Below are 19,079 nucleotides of genomic sequence, written 5' to 3' on the forward strand. Positions count from 1 at the left end.
GTGGTATAGGCTAGGATTGACCGTTTCAGCATCGGAATAGTTGTAAAATAGGGAATTTAAAAATTGTAAACGCGAACTGGAGGGACCGATAATGAGATGTGCAAGATTCGAAAGTGGCAAAAAATCGCATTTGAATGCAATGAGAGGTAGCTAATTTCGTTTAATCACATTGATTATCCTCTTTTTTTTTTAATTATTATTTCGTTACTAACGAGAGCACATGTGATTTGCGTAGGTGTGGAAAATGCGGCAATGACGTCGAGTGGCAAGATGACGAAGAGGAGCGACAACTCCTCTCCTCGAAGAGGTTGTCAAGAGCAGTCGGCCCCCGGTCAGCACAGCACGCCGGTCGCGCGGAAACAGGGCGCGAACGCGGACGCGGAGAAATCTCCGGAACCCGATTACTTCCCGAGCCCGATCTTGCCGTCGTACACGCAGGAGGGCGGCAACGAGGTCGCGTGGGACTGGCAAAGCAGCTCTCTGAGCAGGACCCCCGAGAGCAGGAGCAAGAAGCCGAGCGTCCAGGGCGAGACGCCCAAGGGAACCAAGCTGCTGCAGAGGAAGAGGAACTCGAATTCACCCCTGCTGTACAAGCCGCTCAAGAGGAAGACCATCAAGAGGGAGAACATAGAGAACATTGGACAATTTGCGGCTGAGCTGCAGGCATTAAGCGAGAGAATGAGGGTGATAAAGCAAAGCGACAAGAATCCCTCGAGCGACGCTCCTTGCGTCAAGGAGGAGGAGATGCCGATGTTACCGAACACAAGTGGCATGACAGAGACGTCAGTAGTTAAAAACGACGGGCAGAATAGCGTCGGAAGATGCAACGATAACGATAACGAGCTGAATAACGTCGAAGAGACGGAAGATCGTGGCGACACCGGCAGCAAGGAAGCGGCCGGGAGTTACGACGATCTGTTTGACGATTCCGTGGACGACGATATGATCAGGTGCACTCAGGAGATCGAGGAGAAGTTTAGTTTGTTGGAAAGGGGGAATTCCGCGCAATTACAGGTCAAGAAGGAGGAATCGTGCAGCGCAAATGACGTAGCCGTTAAGGCGTCCGTACAGTTTAGTTCGAGGGAGACCAGCAGGCAGCCGTTAGTCAGAAATACTTTAGGCGCGGGCGACAGTAGTACGTTAAAAACATACTCGAAGCTGAGACGAGACGCGGACTCGAGCGTGCACGCCGCGGCGCAGAGAAGTAAAGACCCACCTAAACCGTGTCCGAATAACAATAACACGATACGCCCCGTTCACGCCGCGAAGCCGTGCGACAGTAAGAAACTGCCGAAGAGTAATACCGTAGACCTGTTTGATTTTGCAGACGACTCCTTCGACGATTGGTTAGCGACCTGCGTCGAGGACGAGAAGAAATTACTGCCCGACGACGTATCCTTATCCCGTAAAAACGACGGCGCCAGGCTTCAAGGCAATTACAGGCGTTTGACCAACGCGGCGTTGAAGTCCGAGATCAAATCCGCCGACTCGCTCAAACCCATGGCGAGGGCGTCGGGCCCCGAGACGTCCAACAACGTTAACTACCTGGAGAACAGAAAGTTCTTCAAAACCAAGAGCCTGTCGGATCAGTACGTTAGCCGGGACGCGAGCGCGAAGGGTAGTACGATGAGCGTCTCGTGTCGATCTTACGCGACGAGGCCCGCGTTACCGCATCCGAGCGTGTCGAGAGGTTCGATCGCGCACACGAGTGGCACGCGTGCCCCCGTAAGTACAACAACAGCAACAACAACACCGATCGTTACGTCGAACGGCCACAAGCCCGAGAATAATGCAATTTCGTTGATGCGCGGCACGGATTGTACGTGGCGCGGGTCCGACGCTGTTAACAGGTGCGCGGTAAAAAGCGATGGTGATCGCTTCGTTAAGCATCGTTCGACCGGTAGTATGAAAAGCGATACGCGGGAAACGGCGAGAACCGGCTCGCAGCCCACGACGGCACCACGGACGTGCACCGCGGAAGAGATCGAGAGAAAGAGATTGCAGGCCGTGGCGAGGCTCGAGGCGAAAAGAAAGTTACACTTCACGAAGACCACGAATAGCATCAATAGGTGAAACCGCATATGCCTTACGTTTTTTATATTTACTTATCACGAGGAAGCGATGACTTTCTTAATCACAATGTTGTTCCAACGACAAAAACTATCTTCCTGTGATCGTCGTTATCATTGTCTTTATTGTAATCATTGTTATATTGTAGAACGTTTTAAAGAGAAGTTTCGCAAATATATTTATAATTATACGTAAGAGTATAATCTGACCTCATAGAACACATTTTAAATCATATATAGATTCATATTATTTTATAAAATTTTAAAAGACTATAATTACGTTACAAGTTCTTAAAGAACGTCTAAATTTTATTTTTTTTTAGGAAAATCGCCTTTTTGATCGGTACCAAATTGCCAAATTGCAGCGGAGAAAATTGAACTTGTTTATATCAAATAAATAATTGAAGTACTTTCAAGATATCAATTTATATAGAAAAATAATTTTGTTTCGTTATCGTATGTAATTAATATGCAAGCTATAAAGGAAACCAATTTAAATAAGAAAAATTTAATATTTTATTTTTAAAAAATAACAGAAAATAAGTGAAATCTTAAAGCAATTAATTATATTATTTTTTATTTTTGTAAATAAAATATTTCGTTTTCCGTCTGGATGTATTCGAGTAAAATAAATTTTTAGATCTGTAATTAACACTTTAGATCTAAAAATTTATTTAAGACCCGTATACATCCAGATGGAAAACAAAATATTTTATTTACGAAAATAAAAAATAATATGAATTGCTTTAAGATTTCATTTATTTTCTGTTATTTTTAAAAAATAATATATTAAATTTTTCTTATTTAAATTGGTTTCCTTTGGCTTGCATATAAATTAAATAACATATAATTAAATAACATATAATTTAATTACATACGATAACGAGACGAAATTATTTGTCTATATAAATTAATATCTTGAAATTACTTCAATTATTTATTTGATATAAACAAATTCAATTTTAAGATTTTACGAAATTGGTTATAATATTTTTGGTCATATTATATGTATATAGATGAGAGATCAGACCTTTGACTATATAAATATATAGTCAAAGGATCAGGGGAATGATTGCGTATTATAAAAGTAAGTATATATCGATCATATACGAGTTTTATACATAAAAACTATTATTGGATACACGTGCCATCTTGTCAATAGTACGAAGCGTTCAGCTCAAATATTATTTTATCGTGAGACTCGCGATTACATTAAATTTTATGAGGAATCAATGATTTTTCTGGATTTTTTAATTTTCTTAATGCTCCTCCCTCTCTTCCCGTTATTTGCTCGAAAAATACGTTTCCCATTACATGTATATTTACCCTGCTATACGCTATATCTTTAACTTTAATAATTGACCCATCCAAACAGTTCATATATTGCGACGGTGCTGTTCTGCAGCTGACTTGTCGTTTTTATTAAAATTCAATTTTTTTTTAAAAAGCTTATCTGCTAGATAAGAAATTTTAAGATACAATATGTGTAACGTATTTGACACACGAGAGAGGAGATAAATTTATTCAAAAAATTCGATAGGGAAGTCGGAGGGAAAGTTCTCATAATACGATCCTCCCCGATCTCTACATCTCCGATTCCTCTAGGGCGTAAGATGATGTTACAACAAATTTTTCAAACGTAACTGCGTGTATACTCATCCCTTACTCTGAAACGGCGCGTGACGAATAAAGCAGGGTGTATATTATACTAGCTTACGGAATGATGGAGCGACTGTCCATTATGTTTACGAAAATGGATTGAGAGACGGAAGTTGAAGGTAAAAAGAATCGAAGTGAAGAGAAACAAAGACAAACGATATACGCGTAATACAATAATATAGATTAACGATATAATATAACGATATAGTATAAAATAAACTATATATAATACAAATGTATTGCTCGATCCAAGTGGAATTGTTTGTTCAAACAACAGAGAAGTTTTATTTTGAGCGCGAGCACGAAATTCTCTCTTTTTAGTTCTAAATGTTTGTTTTAATATTTCAAAGCATTTTCATCGAAAACATCATCGGAATTCGATTAGTTTGAATTTCTATTTGAGGCATTCGTTCCGAACAGCGCGTATTTTAATTTTCGTTTGCTGTCACACGGACTTTTTCTTCGAAAATATTTTTAGCGAAACGTGACCTCTCTCTGCACAGGATTTAATAATAAAATAATTGCTCTTTAGTTGTTTCCCTCAAAAATTTCTCTTCCTCAAAGATTCACACAAGAGGTAGAATTAATTCTCCGCATGTGTGTAACTATTCAGTTTCTTGTTAATAGTCATAATTCGCGCTCTGCGCTTGCAATTTTTAGGAAAATTTGGAAAATGCTTGAATTTGCATAATTCGATTAGACATTTTATTTATAAAAAAATGACGCGAAATATCAAAATAAAATGATAAATATATTCTCATAAGCATGACATTTGTCATCATATTTGTCTCGCATTCAAATTGACTTTTATTTGAGATTTTTACTTTACTATTACATATAGATTATTTTTTTCGTTGAAGGTAAATATTTCTTATTTGACGATTATTATCGAGAAAACAAATTCGCGCACGCGCGACCACCGAATTTTCCATGTTGGTCGACGTCGACGTCGAGATGCCGTTTTAATCAATATATCGAATGACGTCACGCGAGAGGTTTATCACCTGGCCGCTTGGTTGTTCTACGCGGCGCAGCTACGCAATCCCCCTTTTCTACCCCCTTTTCTCTACCCGATGACGCTAGTGTTTTAATTCGTTCTCTCGCCTCCCTCATTCCATTAGCGAACGTCGCGCGATCCGGGAAAACGCGTCTCTCCCTTATCGGGAAACGAAAAATTCCTCTCGTATTCCCTCTCGCGCGAAGAAATTTGCGGCGTTTGCGCGTTAAACGTCGTCTCTTTCTCTCTCTCTCTCTCTCTCTCCCTCACGCTTTTTTTCCTTCCATCTTTCGCGCGCCTGGTATCTAGGCGCGGTAATCATTTCGCGTACTTTGCGCTTCGGATGGATTCAGTGGCCCGCGTCGCACATCCGCGTTACGGGCTCCTCCACTTCCTGTCGGACGGATTCGCCGCGGTGTCGTAGCGCTGAGCGGCGCGTTCAATCCCCGTGACCGCCACCACCATCACCACCACCACCACCGGGGACCATCGGAGAGGAAGGAGCTTCCTTTCCTCTTTTTTTTCTCTTTTTTCCCCTCTTTTCTCCAAACGTCGATTCCCCTCGTCGTTTGCGCCGTGCGTCTGTAAACTGACTGTGGCCACCGCCATCGCCACCTCCTCCGCCGCCTCCTCCACCGTCGTCGTCGCCGCCGCCACCGTCACCACCGTCACCGCCACCGCCGCCGCCGCCGCCGCCACCACCGCCGCCGCCACCGCCACCACCACCACCATCACCACCACCACCACCACCACCACCGCCGCCACCGCCGTTCCTACCGCCTCCACCGCCGAAGATCGTAGTACCGTCGCGTACCTCGAGTAGCCGAGTACATCGAGCGTCCAGTATCCCCGAACCCGCGAATGCGGAGTACGAGTACCTGGACACACCACGCCGGCCGCCTCTCATCGTCACGATGCTCCTACTCGCGGTGATCGGGCTCCTCGTCCTCGCCGGCACGACCACCGCCGAGGTCTTTACCAACACGTTCCTGGTGAGGATGCGGCAGCCAGCGGAGCGGCACATAGCCGATCGCGTGGCAGTCAGGAACGGCTTCATCAATCTCGGACCGGTAAGTCCGCCAATTCCTGGATAACTCACAACAAGGAGGAAACAAAAAAGTGAAATTTAGAGAACACATAGGCAATATGTATGTACGTAGCGTTAATCGAGAATTCCTTATAAATTTGTATTCCTCTCGGCTGCGACTATACTTCACATTTTCCTCGGTCCCTAATTCTCTCTTCTCCTTTCAAATTTCCATTCTTTCCTCGTCGCAGATGGTTACCCAATTTGTTCGGAGTACAGAAACTGTAACGCGATAATTAGACAAATTTTAAAGAGCCCCGCGTACGCTTCTCTCGCTTTGATCCATACCGTGTCGAGCTGCACGAACAAAACGTTCGTACATATTACATATATTATATATATATATATATATATATATATATATATGTATATAGATGCGCGGGCGGGAAAGGGTCCGAGCGGGCGGTAAATTTATCACACAACGGCGAACGCGTAACGATCGGATCGCGGGCGACGTCTTTTCGAAGTCGAGAACTCGACTCACTTCCTTCGCGTATGGCGGTCTAATCGTATATATAACTTATATCGCGTATCTTACAACTCGCGAGAAATGGCACGCGAGCGTTTCTGGTTCAGATGGCGTGCCCCCTCGTGCCCTCCACGTCGTCCGCGCGCAACTTCGCCGTTGTGCCGTTGTCAGAACGGACGTCCATTATGTACGGTTGAACTACTGGGTTCTCCAATAAATGTCACGAAAAAGGAATATCCGTGTGGGATAGCAAAGAGCGCGCGCCCAATAATACGCGCTCGATGCCATTATATTTGCAGCCGACGCGAATATCGACGGACATCGCGGTGATTTCCGAGAAACCGATAAACCCGTTTCACGTGTTTCCTGCCCCGACTCGTTTGATATACTCGATTAATTAGTAAACGAGCGAAACGATACATGACGAGGGTTGGAACGGAGAGGGGGGAGAGGGATGAAATATTCTTTTTACGTCGCTGAAACCGCAGGACCGCTGATTCCATTGGTAACAACACAGTTCAATTACTCCGCAACAGATTGCATTGTTGCATTACTGGTCGTATTTTCCAGCGTGCTGAACCGACAAGAACGTTCATTGATGGCATCTCCAATGATACTACAGCTCCGCTGCTCCCTCATCCTTTTGTATCTTCTAAATGTCTCGGATTAATATCGGAGTCGCTAAACAAACAGCTCTTGAGTCTGATTATCGCTTTAATATCGATCGTTGTATGAACAAGTAATATATAAGAGTCTTTCTTTCTCAAGCGCAAAGTAAAAAGAACCAAAATAATACACGCGCGAGAGCGAATATACATATATTGTATATACTTGTCAAATATATATCCTCAAATATTCCAGTCGTTAATTCGCTAACTCTGCGAGCGGCACAAATAACGCGAAAGTCGCGGATATTTGCAGCAGAAGTAGGTAAATTTTTAAGTGGAGTAATCGATCGCGGAACGTTTCGCATTCACGGCATTTTCCGAGCTGAGCATGGGGGATCTGGATCGCTGCGTATCGCGGTGCATTCCCGCATAATTTGCGCGTTTAATTAAAGAGAGAGAGAGAGAGAGAGAGAATCTTGTCGCATGGCTCGCGAAGTATTAAATATTTCGTATATATCGACTCCGAGCTTGTCGCCACGGCTGACGCCACGCCAGCGCGCGTCAGACTCAGCGCCACGTCCGCCCGCAGTTTGATGTACTCTACTGATTGCGGGGCTGACCGTGCCGCAACCGACTACACTAGCAAATTCGCTCGCTCGCGCTCTACCCCTCTCCGCGTTTGGTTTTGCACGCCGTTGGTTAACACGCGTTATTTAATTACATATATAAAAAAGCGTAATATTAAAAACGTTATCAATTCCAAGAAAAAAATACAATGCAATATAATATTAAAAAACGTAATATTGTATATATATTTTTGCAATTAAATAATCCACGTACTTTACAGCTGCAGGACAGCTTTACGCCTTGACGCAGAGTATATCTCGATCGGCAAAATCTCCAACTTAATATTATCGGTGACATTTTTCTCGTAGGAATCTATATATCAGATATCTCGTCGACATTTTTCTCGCGGAATCTATATATGTATATATATCAGATAACTTATCGGTCGAAACGCGCTTTTATGACGCGTCTTCATTTAGACACCGTCACGTATAACGATCTTCAGAGCGTCTCAGCGCGAGGGGGTAGCACAGTCGACAATTGAGCAGCATGCCTATAAAAAAGTTATTGCGGTGAAAAGATAGAGTACGAAGGAGCACAAACACTTTTTCCCCGAGCACTTTATTTTCATGATAGGAAAGGTAAACCGCGGCTCGACTCGAGCAAAACCATCTTCGCCGTCAGTCGATGTACTTTTACATTTACGAGGCGGGTAAAGGGAATAACATCTGAATTGCGCGGATTAGTTTGTTAATAATCGGCAAGAGAGGAGTACAAGCGTTAGTCAAGACATTTATTTGAGCTTACATTATTTATAGAAAGCCTCGCGTTGCTCTGAGAGCCTTCTTTATTATAACTTATCGAGTGGAAGTTTTTTAAACGAAGACTACCGTCGCTCTTTCTCTCTCTTTTTCACAGCTGGAACTTTTCTTTTTCATCTCAGAAGTTTCTCACTGGTGTGTGTGTATATATATTGCGTAAAAATTTTATAACAATAACGTAAATGAAAGGAATAGGGATAAGTTTGGCTTAGCTGTATTATTCTTTGCGATGCGGTTACGTTGAGAGATTAATAAACGCAGTTCTTGGATTATGCTAATACGACGGCTCGTATAAGTCAGACTTAGTTAACGCAAGCTTCCATTGGCCAAGTTTAAATGAACTACGGCTGCATAGTCTGCATCGAAACGAGATGTAAAGTTACTTCGAGAGATCAATACTCGAGAAAACTGCGGGTTTAAAAAATCACGACGCGTGACACCCTGACGCACGTGCACGGGGTAGTTATTAACGACACGAATCGAAAAGATAATGACTTTACGCGAAGAGATAATATGCAAAAGTATAGCGGAATGGCATTTTTTAATATACGAGTTCCACTCTTTTTTTTATTGGTGTGTATATTACTTTTAGATTTAAATGAAGTTTTATTGCAATATCAATCGCTATCTCAACAATATTATTTAAAATATGAATAAAAATACAGAATTTTCCGTTTAAATGAATAACAAAAAAGAAACAAAATTATTGAACAAACGAATAAAAAAAATGATAAAAATAATAAATTTATCTTTGTTTCTTTTAATGAAACGTAGTATTTTTTTTCTTTTATTATCGTTATTGAGACGGGTCATCGACATTCTCATTATTACAAGTTTAAAAAATATTGCTAATTCCTCTACTGACGCAATTCTCTCTCGTACAAACGGATTTTACCATCAACTTGTTTCTTTTTTACATGAAGCCACCTGGATTTGCGATTATATCGCCGATAACCGGCCACAGAGTATTAGATAAACGTTTCTGATGCAACTTTACCAATGTAGAGGAAATTGATATCCTGTAAGCTCTATTTACCGGCGTAGTGACGTAGTTTCTCTCGATTAAAGCTCTTTCCTAGCTGTCTCGTACGATTAACCGCCATAGGACACGGAGGCTAAATTATCGTCCGGATCGATCGCCTCCATCGCGATGCGATTAATTCCACCATGCTTGGCAGTGACTGATTTTACGTTGCACAAGCCTTGACAGCGTTTGATGCGATCAATTAAAGAGGAGTCCCCTCGCGATTTAACAAGTTGTCAAACAGCTGTCATTGTCTTTCATTTCGTGGATTATACGCCGCGGCATATCAATTTCGCATGCCGAGTCGAGTCGCAAGGAACGAAAAACATGCGACATTCGAATATTCACGAATAAGGGAAATAAAACTGGGACTGTAAGAGGCTCTATTCCTCGGAGAGCGTAGGAAAACAATCCCGACTTCCGTTCCCATTTTTTTCTCCTCGCTGCTACGACCCAAGGCTGGCGACCGTAAGCCGCAACGAGGATTTACGTAAATAGTCCCCGAAGCCGAGACAATCCTCGCTATTTACGACGGCCTAGAAAACTAATTATTTTATCTCACATAACGCACTCTCTTTATTTGCCGACGTGGGCGTATCGGGAAAGCGGATTAACGATATCGTGCGTCGGTTTAGAAAAAAATAAATTCTTAATCTAGGTATTGCTACAATTTCCATTCTTACAAAGAGATCCTATTTGTTCTCTTTTCCTTTCCTCCAGGCATTTATCTTATTGTCTAAGCAGTTAGAAATGTGTCGTACACTTGATTTTCAATCCTCCGGCGGACAGAATTGTTCTTGTCAAGAAAATAAAAAAATAGAGAATTAAATGTATAAATAAAATTATTAATAATTAGAATTTATTGTTTTACGTTACATAATATATTATGTTGAATGGTTACATTCCTTATATACGTACATTTCCTTACATACGCAAAAGCGATTTATAATCATAAAATAACTATATTGCGATAAAATTAATAAATAAAAATGAATATTTTATATTTGTACTTTAATTATTATAATATTATATACTATGTTACGAATAAGAAATATTTCTTCCTTCCTATAAATTATAGAAATTTCACACGATACGTGAAGAAACAGAAGATACAAAATCAAGATACATAAAGAAAGAACACATAAAAGAAAAAAAAGATACTTCCGTTTTCGATAAAACGCGCGAGGTATTCATTGAAAACGAAGTTATCAAAATGTTTTAATTGCCAACCAACTTTTAAGAACTAACTTGTTCTAGCTTTATTTATTCCGGGAAGAATTTAACTTATATTAAAAGTTCCGCGCTGCACCCGTGTTATGGGGCACAAGGAATAAATATAAAAAAAATTTGTTTTAAGGTATTGGACAGTCGGACGGATTATCATTTCGTACATAGAGCTTTGCCGCATGTACGAAGCAAACGGTCGGTGCCACACATGCGAAGATTAAAGGTCGACCCTCTGGTAAGTTGACGTCTTCTCTGCGATGTCGCGCCTACGCGACAATTATCATCGTAAAGAAAAAAAATGGAAGTTATTAAAATGCTAATACATTTGCCCGAGATTCAGATTGCACTATAGTTTCGTTTTTTTTTCATTCTCAAGAGAATTAAGTTTGAATGAGTTTTATACTTATCGAGACACGGGAATACATAATAAAATCCGGTTTTTCATAATATTTGGAATAAAATTATTAAACCCTTGCGCTCCAAATTATTTATTGCAAGCAAACAGCGATTAAATATTTCGCCTTCAATATAATCAGCGAGATTAACGTACAATCGATCGGTGTGTATTATTTGGATAAATTCATCGAGATTTCAAAAATACATTTGCAATCAAGCACCGAGCGTCGAGTGTTTGGAGAACAATGCGGAGGATTGCCGCGAGGTGATTGCGTCGAATCCACTTCGACACCGGATTGCAAGGGATTAAGAGGTGTCGGCGCGCTTCTCCCTCTCTCGTATTTAATGTGTTGACGGTGTCAAACGGGGTTGAAGCACAATAAAAATATTTAGGTGGCCACGGCGATACAGCAGGCTGGTTTCAAGCGAGTGAAAAGGGGCTACAAGCCCCTGAGCGTGGACAACCTCGTGCCGCTGTACGAGATTAAGAATCCGGCGAATCCGGCGAGCAAGGACCCGACGGATCCGTTCTTCAAGTATCAGTGGTACCTGAAGAACGTCGGGCAGAACGGCGGCAAGCCGAAGCTGGATCTGAACGTCGAGGCCGCCTGGGCCCAGGGCGTCACGGGGAAGAACGTGACGACGGCCATAATGGACGACGGTACGTTGACGGGGGAACATTTTGCTCCATTTCTCCGCTTCCCTTTTTTTCGCTCTCTTTTTCCTCTCTCGGAGCGGATCGACGTCTCCGAGCTAGCTTGGGGGACTTGTTCCCGAAGTCAAAACGGCGTTAAATTACACGCGCCCTCGAGTGCAGTTCGTGGGAACTGGCGGGCTTTGAATCGATATCGCGCCGAGAGGGTAGCGCGAGAGTTACGCAACGAGTGTTCTCGCTCTCTCCCGTCTCGCGGAAAGTATGTATTTTCGTAGCGTCTCCGCGTCCCGTAATGCCGTATTCGACGAACAGCCTAATAAGATTGTCCAACCGAATTCCTGCTAATAGCGACCACTTGTCATTAACGGGAGAGCAGAAATTGCCACTTTCCTGGTCGTCCTCCCACTCGGCCTTATATTGCCTCCCCTATTTTTTTTCGAATGGTACCGAGAACTTATTTACGTTATACGTTACACACGTACGTCGCACGTGGCGGCGCATAACGTCACCGCCGACACAAAATCCATATGTTATTATTAATAATTCCGCCGTTCTATTACAGGTGTCGATTACATGCATCCGGATCTCAAATATAATTACGTAAGCATATTCTTTTAATAATATTATTATTTCACTGCAAAAGGTTTCTCTCGGGTTTTTTTTATTGAGAATTTATTCCATTTTAAATCAAGTTTGAAGCGTTTAAAGTTTCAAATGTTTAAAGAGAACAATTGCGTCGAGACCAACGCTGGCGATCGTTTTAATGAACATTTCCTTTGCGACTGCAACTTTGTTTTCTGCAAAGTTGCAACTTTATGCGGCGCGAATGCGACAAACATTTTTTGCATCAATCTAGTGGAAGCTACTCGATCAGTTCGATACCTTTTAAAATAATGAAGAAGGTTTCGCAGAAGTTCAATGCGTTACGAACGCCAAGCCGATGCGTAGTATCTGCGATACCACGATATCCACGATAAATCTGCAATATACTGTGTAATATTAAATTATAATTTAGTATTAATTAAATTATGGTTTAATATGAATTAAATTATGATTTAATATTAATTAAACTATGATTTAATATTAATTAAATTATGATTTAATTTTACACGGAAAAAACGATTTTGCTGGATACAGATTTGAAAATAATTTTGTTGGACCATCGAAATAATTTTTTTTTTTATTTAAAAATGATGAACATCGCTATATAAAACGTTTTGATATTCTAGCTATATCAATTTCCAACAAAGTTATTTTGGTGGTTCAACAAAAGCATTTTCAGATCTGTACCCATCAAAATTTTTAAAAATTATTTTTAAAAATTATATTGCTTCCAGCAAAGTCGATCTTTCCGTGTATAATTTTAATGATAATAAAGGAGTATGCTAAAACAAATGTTATGTCAAAAAGGATCATTCTCGCAAATATTCTCTTCGTACTTTCGCATGAATGCCATTCTTGGCGTAACTTCCATAGGAAGGTACGTCAGGAATTTGAAATCATAGAGAACGAGAGAACTTTGAATGCGGGTAGAGCGTGGAGACAGAGAATAATAATCGCTTGCAGTGCTCGAGGGAAAAAATCTGCAGTTATTTATTTCTCCCTGTGCAAAAGCCGACAGCTAGCGCTTTATACGCAGCATTATTGTCTCTCTTTATCACTGTCACCGTAATTAAAATCAGCACGTAACTCGGCGCGATTGTACCGATTTCGTTTATTGCGAGCAATCTCGCAACGCCATAAATGTATAATCTCCAACGAATTAATAAGCGCGGGTCACTAAAGTCGACATTCTATTTCAGAACGCGAAAGCCTCCTACGACTTCAGCAGTAACGACCCGTATCCATACCCGAGGTACACCGACGACTGGTTTAACAGGTAAGGGGATGGGCATATCTTATATTCAAAGGAAGAATTATGTTCTCTCTCTCGCTCTCTCTCTCCCTCTTCTCTCTCTCTTGAAAGAGAGAAAGAGAGAATAGAACGAGGGAAAGTTAATCAAGCCGGAGTCAAAGAAGTAGATAAACGAGTCTCGCGCGCGCGCGGGTGAGGGTGGTGTGCGAGGCGCTCTTAACCGAGGGCGTGGAGACAAAGGCACTTGTGTTTGAAAGTAAAACAAAGGCGCGTCCTACATCCGCGTCTGTGAATCGCCCCGGCGAACATCCGCGCGCCGCCGGCAATAAGTACCGCGTGTAGTAGGTACCAGAAAACCTAATGCTTCATACGATCTTTTGTTTCCGCGTGGTTAAGCCACGGCACGAGGTGCGCTGGGGAGGTCGCGGCCGCGCGCGACAACGGGGTGTGCGGCGTCGGGGTGGCGTACGACTCGAAGATCGCCGGGATCCGGATGCTGGACCAGCCGTATATGACCGACCTGATCGAGGCGAACAGCATGGGCCACGAGCCCGATCTCATTGACATTTACAGCGCCTCGTGGGGCCCCACGGACGACGGGAAGACGGTGGACGGGCCGCGTAACGCGACCATGAGGGCCATCGTGCGCGGCGTTAATGAGGTACATACATGTTGCGTAATTACTCGCACGTGGGCGACCATTAGCGAGATTAATAGAATCACTGGTATATACGTATACGCATCTTTAACAGGAAAATCATTATCGGACGCGAAAGCTTTTCGTTATCAACTCTTGCGTAATAAAGGAGAGGAGATTCGAAAAAAATGTATCGGCGCTAATATAATAATTCGATTTTCGTCATCAACTCTTGCGTAATAAAGAAGAGGAGATTCGAAAAAAAGTGTATCGGCGCTAATATACATACATAATTCGATTGTCGTGAATAATGAAAATTATTCACCCTTTTAATCCAATTTCTTCTTGTACCTTGAGCCTAATAAATATCGATCCGTTATTAATTAGGAGAAATATCTCGGGAATAAAGAGAGCGGAGTTCAATTTTTATTTATTATTTTATCGTAAATGCACTGAAAGAGAAGAAAAAGATTACATTGTTTTCGCGACCGCTCATGTCGCTTGTTTGCTCGCGCGTTCCCACTAGGGCAGAAACGGATTGGGCAATATCTACGTCTGGGCGTCCGGGGATGGTGGTGAGGAGGACGACTGTAATTGTGACGGATACGCCGCGAGTATGTGGACCATCAGTATCAACAGTGCCATCAACGACGGTCAGAACGCGCATTACGACGAGAGCTGCTCCAGCACGCTGGCCTCCACCTTCAGCAACGGTGCCAAGGATCCTAACACGGGCGTCGTAAGTAGATCACAATAAGAGGATCAGGAAGAGGATTACCAAAAAGATTGTCCCTTCCTGAGGGTGGCTTTATTTCAAACAGAGAGACACGTTGCTACACGAGAAATGTTTTATTTATCGATGAAGAAAATGTATTCTCTCGGGCAGCGATCCCTCTTCTTTTATGTAAAATTTAAAAAATCTTTAAAAGGATGAAATCTGTACCTCTTTTTATTTATTTCGGAATGAACGCTTTTTTACAGGCCACCACGGACCTATATGGAAAATGCACGACGACCCACAGCGGGACGTCCGCCGCCGCACCGGAAGCCGCGGGAGTGTTCGCGCTTGCTCTCGAAGCCAAGTGAGTGTGATTTCACTTTTTGTTTTTAACAACTTTATTAATTCTGACAGCAGCGCGTAATATTTAATTTAAGTTTAATTATTACGTCGAACATGAAGGGCCTCCTCCCCCGCGTATGTGAATAAAAATACTCCATTTATTTTAGTTTTTATAGGTGAGGCTTTTATAGATGTTTTTATACTATTTAACGGCTTTCGCAAATGCATCGCGTGCGTAAATCTTAGAAAAGTTTTATGTGGGATAAAATTTTCCACCGATTACCGTTCGTGCTCGAAGGATATAAGAGCTTCCGTTTCTAGTCCGCAACTGACCTGGAGAGACATTCAGCACTTGACTGTCCTAACTTCGAAAAGAAACTCTCTGTTCGACGCGAAGGACAGATTTCATTGGACCATGAACGGCGTCGGGCTCGAGTTCAATCATCTCTTCGGGTACGGCGTCTTGGACGCGGGCGCTATGGTGGCCCTGGCTAAAAAGTGGAAGACGGTGCCGCCGAGGTATCACTGTGAAGCCGGTTCTACGTTCGAAACGCAGTAAGTAGTACAGCTTCGTGGAGTTTGACGATCAGAGCGATCTGATATAAACGCCACGATCGACGATGATGACCCAAGTGTTTCCGCGCTACGTCAATTTCGACATACGGGTTTTCCGAGCGATTTAACATCAATTTTCCTCTCAAATACAATCCGAACCATTTTTTTTTTTTTTACCTTTGCAGGAAAGTCACGAGCGATCGATCCATTCTCGTGAAGATTAAAACCGACGCGTGCGCCGGCACGGAGTACGCCGTCAATTATTTGGAGCACGTGCAAGCCGTCATTTCCGTGAATGCAACTCGGCGCGGTGATCTCGAGCTGTTCCTCACGTCGCCGATGGGCACCAGGTACGACGAACGTCATATTCCCGATCTGCAGATCTTTCATCGTGGAATAAAATAGATATAGACTTGATTTCGCTCGACTTTTTGCGTTGCAAGCTATAAATTTAATACGAGCCCAATATACGAGCCTGAGATGTGTACGTGCGATAACTTCAACAACGTTTTCTTCTTTCTCTCGCTACGTGCAAGTCGAACTTTTCACACACATACACACACGCTTCGTCCTTCGATCAATTCAACCCACGCTTTCCTTCCTTTATTCCTCCGACGAGAGAGAGTTTCTCCCTTCTCTCAATATTTCATCCGGTGTAAATAAATCCCCCGTAATTTTCAGATCTATGATCCTGAGCCGCAGAGTGAACGACGACGATCACAGGGACGGGTTCACGAAGTGGCCGTTTATGACGACGCACACGTGGGGAGAGTACCCGCAGGGAACTTGGTTGTTGGAGGTAAATTTCGTTTGCCCGTTCACTCCTACTCACGAATTTCGTTACGTCTCTCCCTCTTTTCTCCCGCGTCCACTTCCGCACTTGAGAGCATCGGGATCTTTTAGGTGAGCTTCAACACGCAGACGCCTCAACACGGTTGGCTGAAAGAATGGACGCTGATGCTCCACGGCACCAGGGAACCACCATACACGGGACTATCGACGGCGGACCCGCACTCCAAGCTGGCGATCGTCAAGAAGGCCCACGAGGAGCGGTTTAGCGCGATCTAACGACATCCATCACCACGGTCCACGCGATTATCGCCGATTTCAGCGAGGAAAATGGAAATATTCCGATCGGAAGATGTTTACGCGAGCGCTCCCTTACCGCTTTCCTGATTTCGCGCCGCGCAGCTGCAGGAGAATGTATACTCCGATTTTTTTTTAGATTCAGATTGCGCGCGCCGATCGCATTATCGTCATGTCCCGTGCCAATGTATCGTCATTCGTTATTCCAGCCGTGTTGACTTGTATTCGCATTTCAATCATCAGCAAAATCTGTATCCCTGGTACCTTTCATTACAGTCACAATTATCATTATAATTACATATCATGCCGTTTGTAACAAAGCTTGTATCGCGCGTTAAGAATGTGTATCTTTTATACAATATTCAGCACTCCAACTTTTTTTCTAAAAGCCCTGTTAGCGAAGAAAAGTCAAATCATTAGCATCTAACAAATCCAGCAATCTAACAAAAGGACGACTTTGGGAAATTCTGATATAAGACACGAATTGGATGTCTTATAAAATTAAATGTTTTTTAATAACATTGTTTGGAAAATTACATTTTCCGACGTGTCGAAAACTTTTGCGACTTTCGAAATTCTTCGTTTTAATGTTTTAATAGGCAGGTGCTGGGCACCGAGCGGAAAGAATTGAAAAAAAAAATTAATTTATCTGTCGCATGATGATGGATTAAAAAGATATGATCTAGAATGTTACAATCTCCGCTATAATCTATTTGATATTTACGATCTGTTGTTTTTAATTAGTGTTATTATTATTATTGTTATTAGCGCTAATTAGCTTCCGAGCGACACGCGACGCGAGTTACCGGAAGGTATTGTATTATTTTGTTGAAATTTGTGTCCGCGTTGACAGCTTTCCGAAGAGTTCTCAAGTCGACGAACGAAACTTGACGATTAGGGGAACAAGGGGGACAAGAAAAAAAAATTTACTATAATGTATTACTCAAATAGCAGAATAATAAAAATTACTCTTCTGACGGAGCGGTAAACTCGAAGCATTTAGCATTTTAGCGGACGTTATCGAATCGATAGCGCTTGCGAAAGAGTATCCCGGGAACAAGAGTTTCGTGTAATCATCGTCGTCCTCGCAGCTTGATGAATTATCCTTGTATCGATAAATCTTCATTTATTTTTTAATATGAAAGTTTGACTACGCAGATGCGTTAGATTAATTAGAGTGAGACTATACTTGCAAAATTATTTGTCAAGATAATGCGGCGTTGCTGCAACAAGTCAACGTCTGTTTCTTTGTTTCTTCTCTCTCTCTCTCTCTCTCTCTCTCTCTCTCTCTCTCTCTCTCTTTCTATATATATATATATATATATATAAAATTATTCCATTATTTAATTTCGATAAATATTTAGAATAATACATAGAGATTATCCGCTATTATTTTTTTCTCTTTTTTTTTTATCACCCGCATATATATTAAGACACGGGGGTGTTGCACACAGGATATTTATTTGACGACGTTCTGGAGAGCAGCGTGCACCACGGTGATTAAAAATCTATTTTCATTTGTATGATTCAATTAACAGAGAGAGCACACGACAGGGGGACACGCGAGGACGCCCGTGAGTGACACGAGAACGCGAAAATACGGATGCTACAAAATCCGCATGTGTAGATGATGTACCTTAGAAATCGTAGCGAACAGAGAGTTTGAGCATAAACATTAAATTATATGAATATAAAAATGCATATATAAATAAGGTATGTGTACATGTGTATGTACATGCGCGTATAGGGATGTTCCGTCACTGCATGTCGCGTTAGCCGCCGAAGGGACGGCTTCTTCAAATAATATCGAAATCGGTTGTCTCAATGCGGAAACACCGAGGCTGCCATACGCGATTGAAGCTATAAGCCGATCGCGCGGTGGCTAAAGTTTCGAGTTAACTCTCGATCATCGTCTTCCCGAAGACTTTAAGAAGCGACATCATATAGCTTCGCGTATCGAGACGTTCGTGCTCGAATTGTCTAAAGAGACCGTCGTTAAGAAGCTGACAGCTAGGCGCGCGACAGAGCGGCGGGACTCCCTATATAAACGTATACATATATCCTGCGTATATCTTATATACAGAGTGAGACGTCTAATTTTGCGACCTAGACGATCTCTGTTGTTCAAGGCACTTTTCGATAACCGCAGAGATAAACTGAGTCACGAAGTCGAGAGTTGCCCCGCCCTGTATATTTTATATATGTACGTCCCATTACATATATCTTGCAGTTGAAATGGGTTTAACCAACATTATTGTGTATGCGTTATAGGTGGAATGAATAAAATCTGTATTTTTTGGCTGGCAT

General features: G+C 42.3%; 2 protein-coding genes across 3 annotated transcripts; both read left to right on the forward strand.

Moving 5' to 3' along the window:
- Window positions 1-59: 59 nt before the first annotated feature.
- On the forward strand, window positions 60-2,260 carry LOC105455311. Of its 2 annotated transcripts, XM_011698538.1 has the most exons (3): window positions 60-146; window positions 236-1,204; window positions 1,328-2,260. In XM_011698538.1, exons 1-3 carry the CDS (start codon window positions 92-94, stop codon window positions 2,071-2,073), a joined length of 1,770 nt encoding a protein of 589 aa, XP_011696840.1. In that variant the 5' UTR covers window positions 60-91; the 3' UTR covers window positions 2,074-2,260. The 2 variants fall into 2 exon arrangements, with proteins under 2 accessions (XP_011696840.1, XP_011696839.1); XM_011698537.1 differs by having other exon boundaries at window positions 236-2,260.
- A 3,223-nt stretch (window positions 2,261-5,483) lies between these two features.
- LOC105455489 (neuroendocrine convertase 2) lies at window positions 5,484-17,766 on the forward strand (the record flags this gene model as incomplete). Its single annotated transcript, XM_011698857.1, has 12 exons — window positions 5,484-5,795; window positions 10,659-10,763; window positions 11,318-11,585; window positions 12,142-12,179; window positions 13,382-13,458; window positions 13,831-14,095; window positions 14,598-14,810; window positions 15,053-15,153; window positions 15,453-15,686; window positions 15,872-16,036; window positions 16,368-16,485; window positions 16,590-17,766. Coding segments are annotated over 12 exons (2,061 nt in total), but the record flags the coding sequence as incomplete, so codon positions are not given.
- Window positions 17,767-19,079: the final 1,313 nt, after the last annotated feature.

Source organism: Wasmannia auropunctata, unplaced genomic scaffold (genome assembly GCF_000956235.1).
Source record: "Wasmannia auropunctata unplaced genomic scaffold, wasmannia.A_1.0 LD335903.1, whole genome shotgun sequence".
NCBI classification, from domain to species: Eukaryota; Metazoa; Arthropoda; class Insecta; order Hymenoptera; family Formicidae; genus Wasmannia; species Wasmannia auropunctata.

Bases quoted from the DNA above. Each gene is read 5' to 3' on its own strand.
- LOC105455311 (XM_011698537.1), top strand. From the start codon at position 92: ATGAGATGTGCAAGATTCGAAAGTGGCAAAAAATCGCATTTGAATGCA. The intron at 147-235 runs GTAGCTAATTTC...TGATTTGCGTAG, and splicing joins GCATTTGAATGCAATGAGAG to GTGTGGAAAATGCGGCAATG.